Source organism: Vulpes vulpes, chromosome 1 (assembly GCF_048418805.1).
Source record: "Vulpes vulpes isolate BD-2025 chromosome 1, VulVul3, whole genome shotgun sequence".
Lineage (NCBI taxonomy): Eukaryota > Metazoa > Chordata > Mammalia > Carnivora > Canidae > Vulpes > Vulpes vulpes.
In genome coordinates this window covers 16,699,412-16,713,403 of record NC_132780.1, presented here as the reverse complement: position 1 = coordinate 16,713,403, position 13,992 = coordinate 16,699,412, and the positions used below count along the sequence as shown (strand labels likewise).

The window sequence follows — 13,992 nt, the reverse complement described above, 5'->3', positions numbered from 1 at the left end:
TTGCATACAGAGACGTGAGAGGACGTGAGAGGGGTGAGAGGCCACAGAGGTCTGTGGAGGACACTTTGGGAAAGGGGATGGCAAGTGTGCAGGGTCAAAGCAGGAGGTGGATGGATGGCCCCATGGGATACGATGAGGTCTAGCAGAAGTGAGAGCTAATGAAGGTGGTTTGGGACAACATGGAGCTTTCAGAACTGCGGCGGTGTGGAGGAGTAGAGAGCAAGAGCAGAGAGGTGAAGGATCACACACAGGAGCAGACGATGGAAAGCACAGAGTTCAGGGAAACTGTGGGCAGTTGGGAAGTTAGAGAAGAATGTAGTGGGATGAGGGAAGCATCCCATGACCAGGGATTGGGCGATAAAGTCACAGGAGTGATGAGAGAAAAGAGCATGCATGGGATGGGATGCTTGAGAGGGAGGAACACAGGCGTTGTTGTGATGATCTGAGGGTGTTTGGACATTATTGGGGTGTCTGGGTTGCCTGTGAGGAATTCAGATCCTGGCTTTGACAGTCTTCTAAGCTAGTGGAATCTTGAGCATGTTACTTCTCCATGACTCAGTTACCCCTTCCACGGGTATTGTGAGAATATGTGAATAAATAAATGTTAAATGCGTGGATTGCCATCCAGCCGTCAGCAATGGGTCGGCTGTAAACATCACTTATGTGCCATTGGCATAGCCTCGGATAAATTTCAGGCACTGAAAGGGTGTATGCTCATGGCCAATTTGGGGCAAATGTAGATGTTCTTGAAGTATTTGGGTGCAGGGGAGTGGACAGTATCATAACTGCAGCCACCCAAGTATTTCTTCTGTGTTTCTGAAGAAGATTGCTCACTGTGTGACCTTAGGCAAGTTGCTTCTGTTTCCTCAGTTCTAAAGCGGAAATAGTACTTATGCCTACCTCAGAGGCTGGCTAGGAGAGAGAGAGTTACTTTCCTGTAAAGAGTTTCACACACCGCCTTGCACATAGCAAGTGCTTCTCCCAGGCCTGCAATGGATATGGGAGTAGCAAGGGTGTAAGGGCTCGGTGGAAGTTGTCAGGCGGGGACAAAGGTGGGTGTCACAGAGTGCATGGTCATGAGCAGGCAGCTCTGACCTCTGGACCAATTTCTGTTGACCTTGGCCTTGGCCCCTTCCTCCTCTGCTCCCCTCCTTTCCCTTACCCCTCCAGAATCTGTCCTCTCTTATACCCCTTCCACCGAGCTACAAGGGGGGCCTAGCCTTGGCTTGAATATAAGATCAAGAAGACAGGGTGTGCTGTGGCGTGTTTTCAGAACCATGGTGAACTCTGAGTGAGAGCGGTTGCTAGGTGTGTCTGTGCGTATTCACGTGGGGTTGAGCGCACTAAGTTACAATAAGGGGGGACAAGGGCAGGGCTGGCATACTCGCGCATGTGCAGAACACTGTCGCTGTGGTACAAACGTATGGATGTGACAGTGACAGTGGAAGTCGGGGGGTCATGGGAGTACACAGGGGTGCTTGCGTGTGGGGGGAATGGTATCGAAATACAGTAGGAGCACAGTGGGTATTATTGGCGTGTTCTGGGATGTGTTCAGGGGGTGTGTTATGGGAATATACTGAGATCCAAGTGAGGGGGAGTTATTATTGGAGCATACTGGGATGTGTGGGGGTGTTGCTGAAATCTACTGGAGTATTCGTGGAGGGCTGTTTTGCCAAATCTGTGGGGGTAGGTAATTGAAGCGCGCCGGGAGCACGCGTGGCTATTATTGGAGTGTGTTGGGGCTGCTGAATATTATTGGAATATGCTAAGGGGTCTGCATGTGCACCGGACAGGTCTCAGATGTGACCACATGATGCCCAGGGTGCAGCAGGGCATGCATTCTGGTGGGTCAAGGGGATTCTTGGGGCTCCCCAGAGGAGCGGGGTTGGAGTCAGGGTATATACGTATTCCTGTTGTGTACTGGGGGTCCTGGAATGGAATGGATATGTAATCTTGAGGTACACGGTGGTGATGTCAAGGGTTTGAGGCTGTTATCCAAGCAAGCCCAGGCAGGTGCTGAGATACATGGAGTATATTTGAATTTAATTGGACTTTCCTGGATATGTGAATACTGCCTAAATGTGCTGACAGGCTTTGACGGCCTAATGGTGGCTACTATCTGCATATTCGTGGGTAGTTTGCACTTTACTAGAACCTATCCACTGCATGAGGGAGATACATTCAAGGCCTACCAAGGAATATGTAAGTCACTGCTGTTCACTAGAACTTTCTGCAGTGATGGAAATGTACTATATCTGCACCGTCCAGCATGGTAACCACTAGCCATGTGTGACTACTGGGCACTTTGAAATGTGGCTGTTGAGACTGAAGAACTGAATTTTTCTGTTTAATTTTTAATTAATTTGCATATAAATAATCACACACATCTACTGGCCACCATCTTGCACAGTGCTGAGTAAGCGATGCTACAGTATGCTTGGGTACCTGGGGAGGTGTTACCATAGTATATATATAGTCAAGGAGTTGGGAGAGCTATCCTCGAAGCACGTGTGTCCTGTTAACTTTCTAACTTGGCCAAAGCCATCGAAAGAGTCCCATCGAGCACACACTACTATGTGCCCAGCACTGTGCTGAATACTATAAGTACTGAACTCCCACAGCGAGCTCGTCTGGTAGGGCCTGTTATTATCTCACATTATAGATGAGGAAATTGAGGCCCAAAAGGTTAAAGCCTTGGGCTCAAGGTCACAGATAAGGACGTGGCTAAAAGAAGCTCAAACCAGACTGTCTGGTGACCTGGCAGCTTATCTCCCCATCCCTTGTGCCGTGCCGGCACACAGTGGGTTTGGGAACTGCTTGCTGAATGGATGGATGAATGAGGAAAGATTGAGTGGGAGAGCAAGCACTCCAGGCTCTGAGGGGGAGGCCTGTAAGGGCTGCTGCGAGCAAACACACACAGAATGGGCGAGAAAGATCCTAGGAGGTGGGATGAATGGTTCTGAGGCAGGGGCTCAGGGCACTGGGTTGCTGGTAGAGCTCCGACTCCATGTCTCATCATCTCTTCTTCACCCCCTCAATCCCCCCCACCCCCTTGCCAGCGATTACATCATTAAGGAGAAGACAGTCTTGCTGCAGAAGAAGGACAGTGAGGGGTTTGGGTTCGTGCTCCGGGGGGCCAAGGGTGAGTGCCGGCCGGGGAGGAGATGGGGAAAGGGCTCTCTGATCCAGGGGGATGGACAAGGGAAGGGACCCCAACCCACCCCCCACCCCATCCCGGGGTGCTGGTCCCTCAGCTACGGTGAGGCCTCTGTGACTTGGGTCTGAGCCCCATCCCCTGCTCGGCCTCTCCACCCCCTCCCCTCCGACCCCGCCGGCTCCTCCCCATCTGCAGCGCAGACCCCCATCGAGGAGTTCACCCCCACTCCAGCCTTCCCAGCGCTGCAGTATCTGGAGTCTGTGGACGAGGGTGGCGTAGCATGGCGAGCTGGACTGAGGATGGGAGACTTCCTCATCGAGGTGAGTCCTGGCCCCCAGCCCCAGGGGCCTTTCCAACTGCCTGCGTCCAGCACACCTTCCATAGGTATTGCTCTCAACCTGGTTCCCTGGTGACAAAAATCCCCAGGCCCCTCCTGATCCACACCAGATCTGGCTGCCCAAATCCAGATTCTCTTTCAGCACCAGGCCTCCCAGCCCCACAGCCCACCCCCTAGCCAGCCCCTGCTTTCTTCAATGATTCCTTCCAGAAGGCTTCTCTGAAGCATGGAAAGAAAACGGAGCTGTTCCGCAGCATACATACACACACACACACATAATGGAGGGAAGGACTAGGAGGGAGAGAGAAGAGAATAGGGTGATCCCAGCCCTTTCTAACCCTCGGGCCAGGAAAGTTACCAGAAGAAGTGGGGCCTTGCAGGGAGAGGGGGTGGTGGGGAGGGCTGGTGGGAGGGAGGAGTGGCCAACAGTGCTACAAACAGGGCAAGGCAGGAGGCCACTCTGTTGGGGACCCTGAAGCCGAAAGCATCCCTCCCCTCACCTACTCTTTGTGGGGTGGGGTTATCTGTGCCACAGGTGAATGGGCAGAATGTGGTGAAGGTTGGCCACCGACAGGTGGTGAACATGATCCGCCAAGGGGGCAACACGCTGATGGTCAAGGTGGTGATGGTCACCAGGCACCCGGACATGGATGAGGTCCATAAGAAAGGTGCTTCTCCACTCCTTTGTTAGCCAGAGCTGGGCACCCCATTGCCACCAGACTAAGACCCTCCAAAGCCCTAATGGCTTAATGGTCTCCACCACTGGCCTTCCCTTCCCCAAGGCTGCTTGTTCATGGCCCTTCTGGGGAGAAACTGAGGCAGGGAGGGCTCAGCATGCTGGTGGCAGCTATTCTCTGATGTCTGGGAGCGCTGCAGTAGTGGTGGGGAGGGCAGTGGGGTTCATGGGCCTTCTCTTGGTGGTACTGTTGCCTGACCTCTGCCATTACCTTTGCAGCACCCCAGCAAGCTAAGCGGCTTCCACCCCCAGCCATCTCTCTGCGTTCCAAGTCCATGACCTCAGAGCTGGAAGAAATGGGTGAGTCTGCGGGGCTGTTGGGCCCAGGATCTGGAGAGGGAGATGGGCAGATGGGGCCTGAACCAGACCTCCAGTTCATTAGTGTTGTTAGTGACCAGGGGTCCTGTCCTCATCCTGTCCCCTAGTCCATGGGTCAGACTCTCTCTGGCCTGAGTGTGTGTCGCTGGGAAGGGGCGTCTGAGAGTCGACTTTCCTCTGTCCTCTTACATCTGTTTCTCTGTCGAGTCTCTCTCTGGGTCTTTCACGTCCCTCCTTAGGGGTCCTTGTTTCCTTTCTGGCTTCTCTCCACCTGCCCACCTCATCCCACCCCCATTCTCTATTTCTTCCTCCAGCAGCCCCCGCCCCACTAGCTGGAAAGGAAGGCCAGCCCCTCCCCAAACAGGGCCGAGTGGACCCGGGGGGTTCCCGTGTCCCCTGACAGGGGGCAGATCCGGGCAGCTGACCGCCCCTACCCCAAGGGAGGAGGGTGTTCCAGATAGGGGGCCCCTCGCCTCCCCCTGAAGTCCTAACTCTTGGCTCCTCTACTGCCTCTCCCCCGGGCTAGTCTCCCCCTGGAAGAAGAAGAGTGGTGAGTGGGCACAGGACTGGCGGGGGGGCCCCCGTCCCCATCCCGCCGGCGGACTCGTCCCTTCCCGCCCCGGGCCCTTCACTGCCCCACTTGCGCTTGCGCACGCCCGCCGGCCGCTCCCGCTGGCCACGCCCGCTGGCCACGCCCACTGGCCGAGCCCGCTCCGCTCCGCCCCCTGAGGGCCCCCCACTTCATCCTCATCCTTTGCCCACAGAGTACGAGCAGCAGCCTGCGCCGGTGCCCAGCATGGAGAAAAAGCGGACCGTGTATCAGATGGCTCTCAGTAAGATGGCTCAGCCCTGCTCCCCGGGCTGCCCAGGAACCCTGAGCTCACGCCCCCTGGGGTGCCACAGCCTCTCCGACCCTCTTACTGCCTGCGCACCCTTGTGCCACCTCCCAGCTGATCACTTCATACCCCAATCTTGCTCTCTCCATCCATTATGAGCTCCCACCTCTGCCCTCAGCCTCCCCCCCCCTTCCTTCTGGCTGCCCTCTACCTTCCCTCCTCTGACGATTTGCTGCCTTCATCCCTTCCCACTGCTGGGTCCTCACCCCTTGCTGCCGCTGGGTCCTGCCTTCTGGGCTGGAGTTTGTGTCTCCATCAGGGCCTTCGGTCCATGGGGATGGAGGCAGGGGTGCCCTTTTCTGGTTCATACAACGTATTGTATGGGCTCCTGGCAACTGTTTCTGCCTGAGGTCAACACAAGCTTCATTTCACTGCTTCTTCCACCTGCCCTTAGACAAACTGGATGAAATTTTGGCGGCAGCTCAGCAGACCATCAGTGCAAGCGAGAGTCCTGGACCTGGTGGCCTCGCATCGCTGGGCAAACACCGGCCCAAAGGCTTCTTTGCCACCGAGGTAGGCAGCCTGCACCAGGGGAATGGGAGCGTAGTGGAGAGGAGGAGGCTTGTGGGGTGCACACACCAACCTGGAACCTCTATCTTCCTCCTTGCAAACCCTTCCTGACCTCCCTGTGTTGAATGTCAACCCTGGAGGGGCACCACACTTCCTGGGACCCCTCATTCCTCCCCACTCTGGGGGCCTCCTTTCCTCTCTGCCCATCCTCTTCCTTATTCTCCTCCTAAGTTTTGTCTCTTGTTTTCTCACTCCCTGCTTCACCCTCTTGCCCATCTTTGTCCCACCTCAAAAGTCTCAGGGAAGGCAGAATGATGTCACAACTGGCCATCCCCAGCATGGGCCTGGCACATGAAAATAGGTGCTCAAAAAGTGGGAGTTATTAAAATAATCTTTATTATCACTGTCTCCACTCTGCCCACTTTTCCCTGGGACAGAGGCTGACCTGTAGTGGGTGTTGATCATATTTTGGGCACTATATTTTACATAGATTGTCTCATTCATTCCTGGGATCATCATGTGAGGTCCACATGGTTGTTGTTGTTTTTTTTTTAAGATTTTATTTATTTATTTATTCATGAAAGACACACACACACACACACACACACACACACACAGAGGCAGAGACACAGGCAGAGGGAGAAGAGGCTCCATGCAGAGAGCCTGATGTGGGACTCGATCCCAGGACTCCCTGAGCTGGAAGGCAGATGCTCAACTGCTGAGCCACCCAGGGATCCCACACACAGTTATTAACCCACTTACAGAGGGAAAATTGAGGCTCAGAGAGGTAGGCAGTATTTCAATCCAGGCAAGTTAGGCAACTGGATCCATGGCCCTGGCTCTTGTGGTGGACCTGTTGGTCTTCCCTAGCTGGTCTGTCACTGGGCTGTGCCCCTTCATGGGAACACAGCCACCACCAGCCATACTAGTGCCTCCTCCCACCCTCCAGCCTCTCCTCCGGAAGGTGGGAAGGTCGCACACCGCCCTACTTCTGTCTTAGCACTTGCTGCTTCTCTGCTCAGGCCCTGCCCTCTGAACACTTCTTCCCACAGGTCACACCCACTACCCAGTGGCCAATGGGCTATTTACTCTAAAACTGGATTCTTGGGCAGTCCCGGTGGCGCAGAGGTTTAGCGCCACCTGCAGCCCGGGGTGTGATCCTGGAGACCTGGATCTAGTCCCACGTCAGGCTCCCTGCATGGAGCCTGCTTCTCCCTCTGCCTGTGTCTCTGCCGCGCTCTCTCTCTCTCTCTCTCTCTCTCTCTCTTTGTGTGTGTGTCTCTCTGAATAAATAAATAAATCTTTAAAAAAATAAAATAAAATAAAATTGGATTCTTTGGGCTTTGAGGGACCATGGATCCCCTTGGCAGTCTGCTATAGTCCTCCAAATAATGGTTACAAGCCTAAATAAATTACATAAGAAAACAAAAGAAGCCAATGACACTGATAATACAGTTGTCAAAAAAATTTAAGATTTTATTTATTTATTCATGAGAGACACACAGAGAGAGGCAAAGACATGGTTTACCTCAGGGAGCCAGATGTGAGACTGGATCTGAAGACCGTTAGATCATGACCTGAGCCAAAGGCAGACACTCAACCACTGAGGCACCCAAGTGCCCCTGTCCTGAGTTTCTCAAGGAATTTGAAATCTCTGAAGCTGTCAGGATCTTCTTCTGTGCTCACCTCCCCCAAAGGCCAGTGTAGACTCAGAAGTGCACCGGCAGTTGAGCCAGGCAAACCTGCCTTCAAATTCTGACTTCCTCTAGCTTTCTATGTTACTTGAACCATACTACTTAATTTCTCTGCATCTCAGTTTCCTGCTCTGTACAATGGGGCTGAAGCCAATCTTGCTGGTCCTTAGGAGGATTGAATGAGATCAACTCTTAGCACAGCAGGCTTTCAACAGATGGTGAGGCCTCTTAGGCCATAAAACAAACTAGAGACCCCACAGTACTTACCAGTGAGGCTTACATGTCCCCCAGAGACCCTGCAACAGCACATCATGCACAGAGTCTCCAAAAATAGATGGGGCAAATCCTTGTTTTCATTTATTCAACAAATGCATGGAGTACCCACCCAGTGTCAGGCAGCCAGCATGCCAGCCCCTCCCTGTGTGAACCGTGGTTACAGGACAGACAGGATCCCAGCCGTCACACAATTCACCATCTGAGCTCCAAGAACACCCCTAGTTGGGCCCAGATGCAGGCCAGTTATAACATCAGCTGCCCATGTGCCCCTCCCTCCTAGAAATGAAACTCGTAAGCATTCACCTGAGTTCTTGAATGGCATCTCCCTTTTCTCCAGGTCATAAAGGCCACTGGTCATTTTCCCTATCGGATCTTGCTTTTTCTTCTCCCTTCTAGGGTCTTTCCTGGCCTTCCCAAAGCTTTGTCCCTTGAGTTGGGGGCTCTCTTCACTCTCATCTTCCCACCAGCCATCCTGACTTCTCACACTCTAAGTCAACACAGGGACCCCTTCCTGCTGCTTATGTGTCTCCATGGCTCTCTCTGTGTGTGCTCTTGTTCTCTTCTGTTTCTCATCTCCCATCTGCTCCAGTTTCTCTACCCTCCTCACTGCCTCACTTGGAGCCCTCTATACGAGACCAGAGTGGGTAACCAGGAAGCGTGGGGGACCTCCGTATTGCCCTGAGGCCTCTTTTATCAGACCTGAGCAACAGCGAATCAGAATAACATATTGTACAAGATGCTACTGTTTGGAAACTTAAGAATTGGGAGATTTCAACCTCCTGTAAAGATACACCTCTGCACAAAACCTAAGGTGGGGACATGTGACGGACCTGCCTATGCCAATAGTGGGGGTGCAGAACCCAGGCAGATCCTCTATAGGTCAAGGTGCCTCTTGGGCTGTCTTTCCTAGGGTTCTGCTGTCCATCCATCTGTCCTCCCCTCTGTGTGGCTTTGGCTCCCTGAACTCCTGTCTCTGTTACCTGGCCACTGACCCCAAACAGTACCCTACCCACCCCCCCCTCCACTCCACTCCCCCCCACCCTGCCTTATCCTCCCTTCTGCTCAGTCCGTTTGGGTGCCAGTCTCAGCCTTTCTCTGGGCTCAGTTTTTCCCTCTGATTATTTTGACCATACCCGGTAGATGGCATTGTCTGTCTCTTTCCCTTCTATTTGCATGCCTGGCCTTCCTGGGACAGCTCTGGCCGGCTCCACTCCAGGGCCTCTCAGGACTGCCTCTCTTCCTGCTTTGTTGGGGCCCTCTTTCTTCCCATCGCTGTCTCATTTCCCCTCCTGTCTCTCCTGCTCTAAACCCCCATCTCTGTGTCTTTCTCCCCATCTCTCTGCTTTGTCTATGTCTCTCCGGCTGGCCGGCGGTCTCCCCCTCCGCTCGTTCCTCCCCTCCCTGCCTCACCCCTTTCGGGGGCTGTCTCCCCTGGCACACACTATTCAGCCCATCTTCAGCCTCCAGCCCGTGCACCCCACCAGGGCACACCCTTTGCCCTTGAGGCCCCAGACCCAACGGCACGGGAGGAGGGAGGGCCCTCTGGCTGACTCGCGGGGGAGGAGTCCGCCCGCAGCCGGTGACGTCACGCGCACTCTGATTGGTTGCCCCCTCTGCGCGGGAGAGGATGCTCCCGGCTCGTAGATGGAGGTCAGCGTGTCCCACCTTGAGTCTTTGTGCCCCTCAGGGGGGCATCCCGACGCCTCCTCAGACGCGATTATGGCTTCTCCATCAGTCTGACACTTCCTCTGCCACTCTGACCTCTTTTATGTCAAGCTAACCCATCTGATCCCTCCTCTTCCACTTAGAAGTGTCTTCTGTCCCTGTGCCAATCTGACGCCTCTCCCTTCACTGCACCCTCTTCAGCCAGAGGCACCCCTCCCCTGCTCTTCGGCCCCTCCCTTGTCATTCTGAGCCCCCTCCTGTCTCTCTGCTCCTTTCCCCATCACTCTGCCCCCCTCCCCCCTCTCCCCACTCCCATGCCTCTACCGGATGCTTCCCTCACCTTCCTTCCCACCTCCCTGTTACTCCTGGCTTGCCCTCCCCAGCCTGGACCGTAGCCTGCAGTGTCCTCTGCAGCCTGCTTCTCCCCTCAGGGGTCCCTGCATCCTTTCTGACAGGGTACTCCCCACAGCTTGTCAGGGTGTCCTTCCTTCTGCACGTATTTACTGAGCACCTATTATGCACTGGACCTGCTGCTTGGCTCTAGGGGTGTAAGAGTGAACCAATCAAAGTCACTTGTGTTAGAGACTTTACATGTGGAGGTGGGGGTTGGACTTTACAGAATTGGGTTCTGCCCTATGTAAGAGAAATCTCCAAATAACAATGGCTTCGACATTGATAAGTCTCCTATCTCTAGTGTTAACAAAGTCTGGAGCAGGGTGTCCCAGGCAGGTATGGCAGCCACCATGGTCATGAAGACCCAGGATCCTTCTCACTTTCTACTCCACCATCCTAGCCTTCTTTCCAACCATAAGTTGTCCAGGATGGCGGGAGCTCTAGCTGTTCCACCAGTATTTCAGGCAGCAGGAACAAGGACGAGTGGAAAGGCAGAAAGGCAAAGGAAGGCACATTGTTGCTTCGTGGGTTACCTCTGAGATTTCCCCAAAGTAACACACACCACTTACACTTATGCATCCCAGCAGGCCTTAGTTCCATGGCCATACTCAGCTGCAAGGGAGCCTGGGAAATGTAGTCCCAATAGGTGCCACACAAAGTTGGGGTTTTCTTACCAAGGAAGAAGAGTGGAATGGGAACTGGGTGAGCTCTGTGCCCAGGGAGACAGACAATGAACGAGCAAGTAATTATAATAACTCTACACTGGGTTAGGTGGAAGGTGTTACGATGCAGAGTAACAGAAGGAAGCCTTTTCAAGGAGGAGATATCTGAAAATGACAGATTCCACTCATTATCACCCTTCTTCCACCTATATGACCTTATTTCCTGCCACCCGGCGCCCCGCTCACCCACTCCAGACACATCAGTCTCCTGACATTGGCACACCAGACTCATTCCTACCTCAGGATATTTACAATTGCTGTTCCCTCTTCCTAGAATACTCTTCCCCTGGTTATATGCATGACTCCCTTCTTCCCGAGTATGCTCTAATTATATCTTCACAGAAAGGCCTTCCTTCTGGACTAAATTATAGTCCCCTCTCCTCCATCTCTTACCTCCACCTGACCCCGTTAGGTTACTAATTTATTTTGTCTGCCCTCTGTGTAAGCAGAGACTTTTGTCTATTTTTTTTTTTTTTTTATGGCTGCATCTGCAGCACCTAGAACAGTCTCTGGCATGGATCAGGTGCTCAGTAAATATCTGTGGAATGAATGAATGAATGAGTGAATGAATGAAACAAACACAGAGATAGACAGTCTCAATCCAAGGAGGTGAGTGCATGGAGGGGTTAGTACAGGCACACCCTGTGAAGGTCTGGAGCAGTGCTGCCCTGTCCAATAGGGCTTCCTACAGCTGCGCTGTCCCAAATGATAACCACTAGCCAGCCACCAGCCGTGTGTGACGATTAAACACTTGAACTGTGTGACCGGCAAAAACAGAGGGAGGGAATTTTTTTTTTTTGAATTTTTAATTTTAATTAATTTTAATTAAAATTTACACCCAAAAGGGTGTGGGCTACTGTATTGGTCAGTGTAGGTTTAGAGAAAGGGAGAGGCCAGACCAGGGTGGGGGCTAGGATGACAAGTCTTCCCAAACAGAGCAGGGGGAACAGATGTTCCAGGCAGAGGGAACAGCATAGGAGGCCCTGAGGTGAGATACAGCACAAGAAGTTGAGAGAGCAGGGGAGGACTTACAGGAAGGGGGCTGGCTGGAGGGAGCATGATGGGAAGTGAGGGCAGTAAGGTGGGGGCTTCATCCGTAAAGGATTTCCTTTCTTTGCCTTTCTGATCTCAAAGACAGAGAAAGGGGCATATGGGGTCACCTGGCAGAAGCAGGAAGAATCAGTGCCTGATGTTGGCTCATTCTACTTTACTTACTGTTCATTTGACACAAGCTTGTAGAACATCCGGTCCTGCTTAGGGACTGGGGACCCAGCAGTAAAAGAGACCCAACAATGTTGCTACCCTTAGGCAGGCTATGTTAGGACTTCCATGGGCCGTTAGCACTTTTGCTTTCAAAATCCTCTCCCTCAAAAAAAAAAAAAAAAAAAGAGTTTAAAAATCTGTATCTTATGAGTGTGTTGGTCCAAAGATGAATATTACTATCCAGGCTGGATTCTATTCATGTTTGCCCCTCTGATTTTATTTATTTATTTAATTGAGTGAGAGAGAGAGAGCGCGCACGCATGAGCGAACATGAGCTGGGGCTGGGGACGAAGGCAGAGGGAGAGGGAGAGGCAGACACCCCATGGAATGGGGAGCCCGATGTAGGGCTTGATCCCAGGATCAGGGGATCACAACCTGAGCCAAAGGCAGATGCTTAACCCACTGAGCCACCCAGACACCCACTCCCCTCTGATAGAGAGCCCTAGATACTGTGCTTCTGGTGCCTTCAGGGAGCTGACATTCTAGGCAGGGAGTCAGGAAGTAAGCAGCTAAATAAGTGTCTCTAAGGAACACAGGACAGGGAATTGTAGTAGACAGTGACTAGAAGGGACATTTGAGTGGAGGCCATAAGGATAGCAAGGCATGTGTAATGATGGAGAGAAAACACTGCAGAGAGCAAATCCAGGACTTGCAGGTGTTCTAGGGTAGGGGTGGACCTTGGGGCATTGGAGGAGCAGGACTGATGGACATGGTGGGATCAGAGTAAGCAGGTAGGCGATGTAGGAGGGACTAGATTGTACTGGGTGCCTTGGTTTCCCATGGCCCGAGCCTGAGATGGGGATTCTTGCATCAATAGTATCCTAAGAGAATTATAAGGGAGGGAGGGAAGGAGGGTGGGCTACAGAAGTAAGCAAACCTGGTACCCGCTGGAGTCCCTTTCAGAAAGCCTAACCCCTCGGAGAGTTTGGAATACGAATTGCACAACGGAGTTAGTCCTGCCTTGGACCTCCATGTCGGTCAGTCCTTGGCTGCAGGCTGCTCCCAGAAGTAAGGGGACATAACTACTTGGGTCCATCAGCTCTTTGGAGAAGGGTGATTCTTTAGAGCAAGGGGCAGCCGAGAGCCCAGGCAGATGACACTCTTAGCAGCTGGGGATGGTCGCAGCACCCCAGCCAAGGGGACCTGGATATGCACCAGCAGTGTCTACCATAGACCACAACTCAAGATCAGAGTTAGGAATTCCGATCCCCTCCTAACTGATGTGGGATTGCTCCTGTAGGATTTTAAGCAGGGCCATCCCATGACCTGGATTTGTTTCTGAAAGATCCCTCCGACACTGATGTGGAAAGCAGACCAGAATGGGGTGAGGGCCCAGGGTGCCAGCAGGGAGACAGGGGAAGAGGCTACGGGCAGCCAAAGAGGCAAGCAATGCTGGTGACCTGGATGTGGGGGGTTGGCAGCAAGAATGGAGAAAAGACCCAGATTAGTGATCGGTATGGGAAGCAGAGCAAACAGGGCTGCCTGAGAATCGGCTTTCTTTTCCTTTCTTTCTCCACACTACCCAAATTCGGACACGTTCCCTCCCTTCAGAATCCCCTTTTGCCTCCTCTATGCCTCTCATCCTTCCTTCAGAGGCTTGGAGAAGGCTTGGGCTGTGTGGTAAAGCCATGAATCTTCACACCCAGACTGATCTTTCTCTGTTGTCTTTTTTTTTTTTCTCTGACTGCCACCCCAAAGTCAAGCTTCGATCCTCACCACCGCTCCCAGCCAAGTTATGAACGTCCTTCTTACCTGCCTCCCGGACCTGGGCTTATGCTCCGGCAAAAATCTATTGGTATGTCACCTGGAAGGGTGGGCATAATGGATGCCAGCCGGGGAGGGGGATGCTGGAGGGTGACAGCTTACCGAAATGAAGGGGCTTTGAAATGTTCTTTCTACTTCCATATATGACCATAGTTCTATCAAGTTGGGCAAAGAGTTCAGGCTTTGTTGTTGGGGGGTTGGCTTTTATCCCTCCTAGCTGTGTGACCTGCGACAGGTAGCTTCACTTCTCTGGGCCTTGGG

The 13,992-nt window shown here is 52.9% G+C and overlaps 1 protein-coding gene across 10 annotated transcripts in view; it reads left to right on the top strand.

Annotated features, from left to right (window-relative positions):
- SHANK1 (SH3 and multiple ankyrin repeat domains 1) overlaps nt 1-13,992 on the top strand; it is a 45,372-nt gene that overhangs the window by 23,019 nt on the left and 8,361 nt on the right. For 8 of the 10 annotated variants that reach the window (XR_012001470.1, XM_072757410.1, XM_072757438.1 and 5 more), the window contains 8 exons: nt 3,060-3,142; nt 3,353-3,477; nt 4,030-4,162; nt 4,450-4,530; nt 5,075-5,098; nt 5,313-5,381; nt 5,839-5,957; nt 13,666-13,762. Coding sequence is in view for 9 of the 10 variants with exons in the window: in XM_072757410.1 (XP_072613511.1) it covers nt 3,060-3,142; nt 3,353-3,477; nt 4,030-4,162; nt 4,450-4,530; nt 5,075-5,098; nt 5,313-5,381; nt 5,839-5,957; nt 13,666-13,762 (731 nt within the window). In the remaining variant the exon portion in view is untranslated. The remainder of the gene's footprint in view (nt 1-3,059; nt 3,143-3,352; nt 3,478-4,029; nt 4,163-4,449; nt 4,531-5,074; nt 5,099-5,312; nt 5,382-5,838; nt 5,958-13,665; nt 13,763-13,992) is intronic. The other 2 variants (XM_072757446.1, XM_072757434.1) reach the window with 1 other exon arrangement.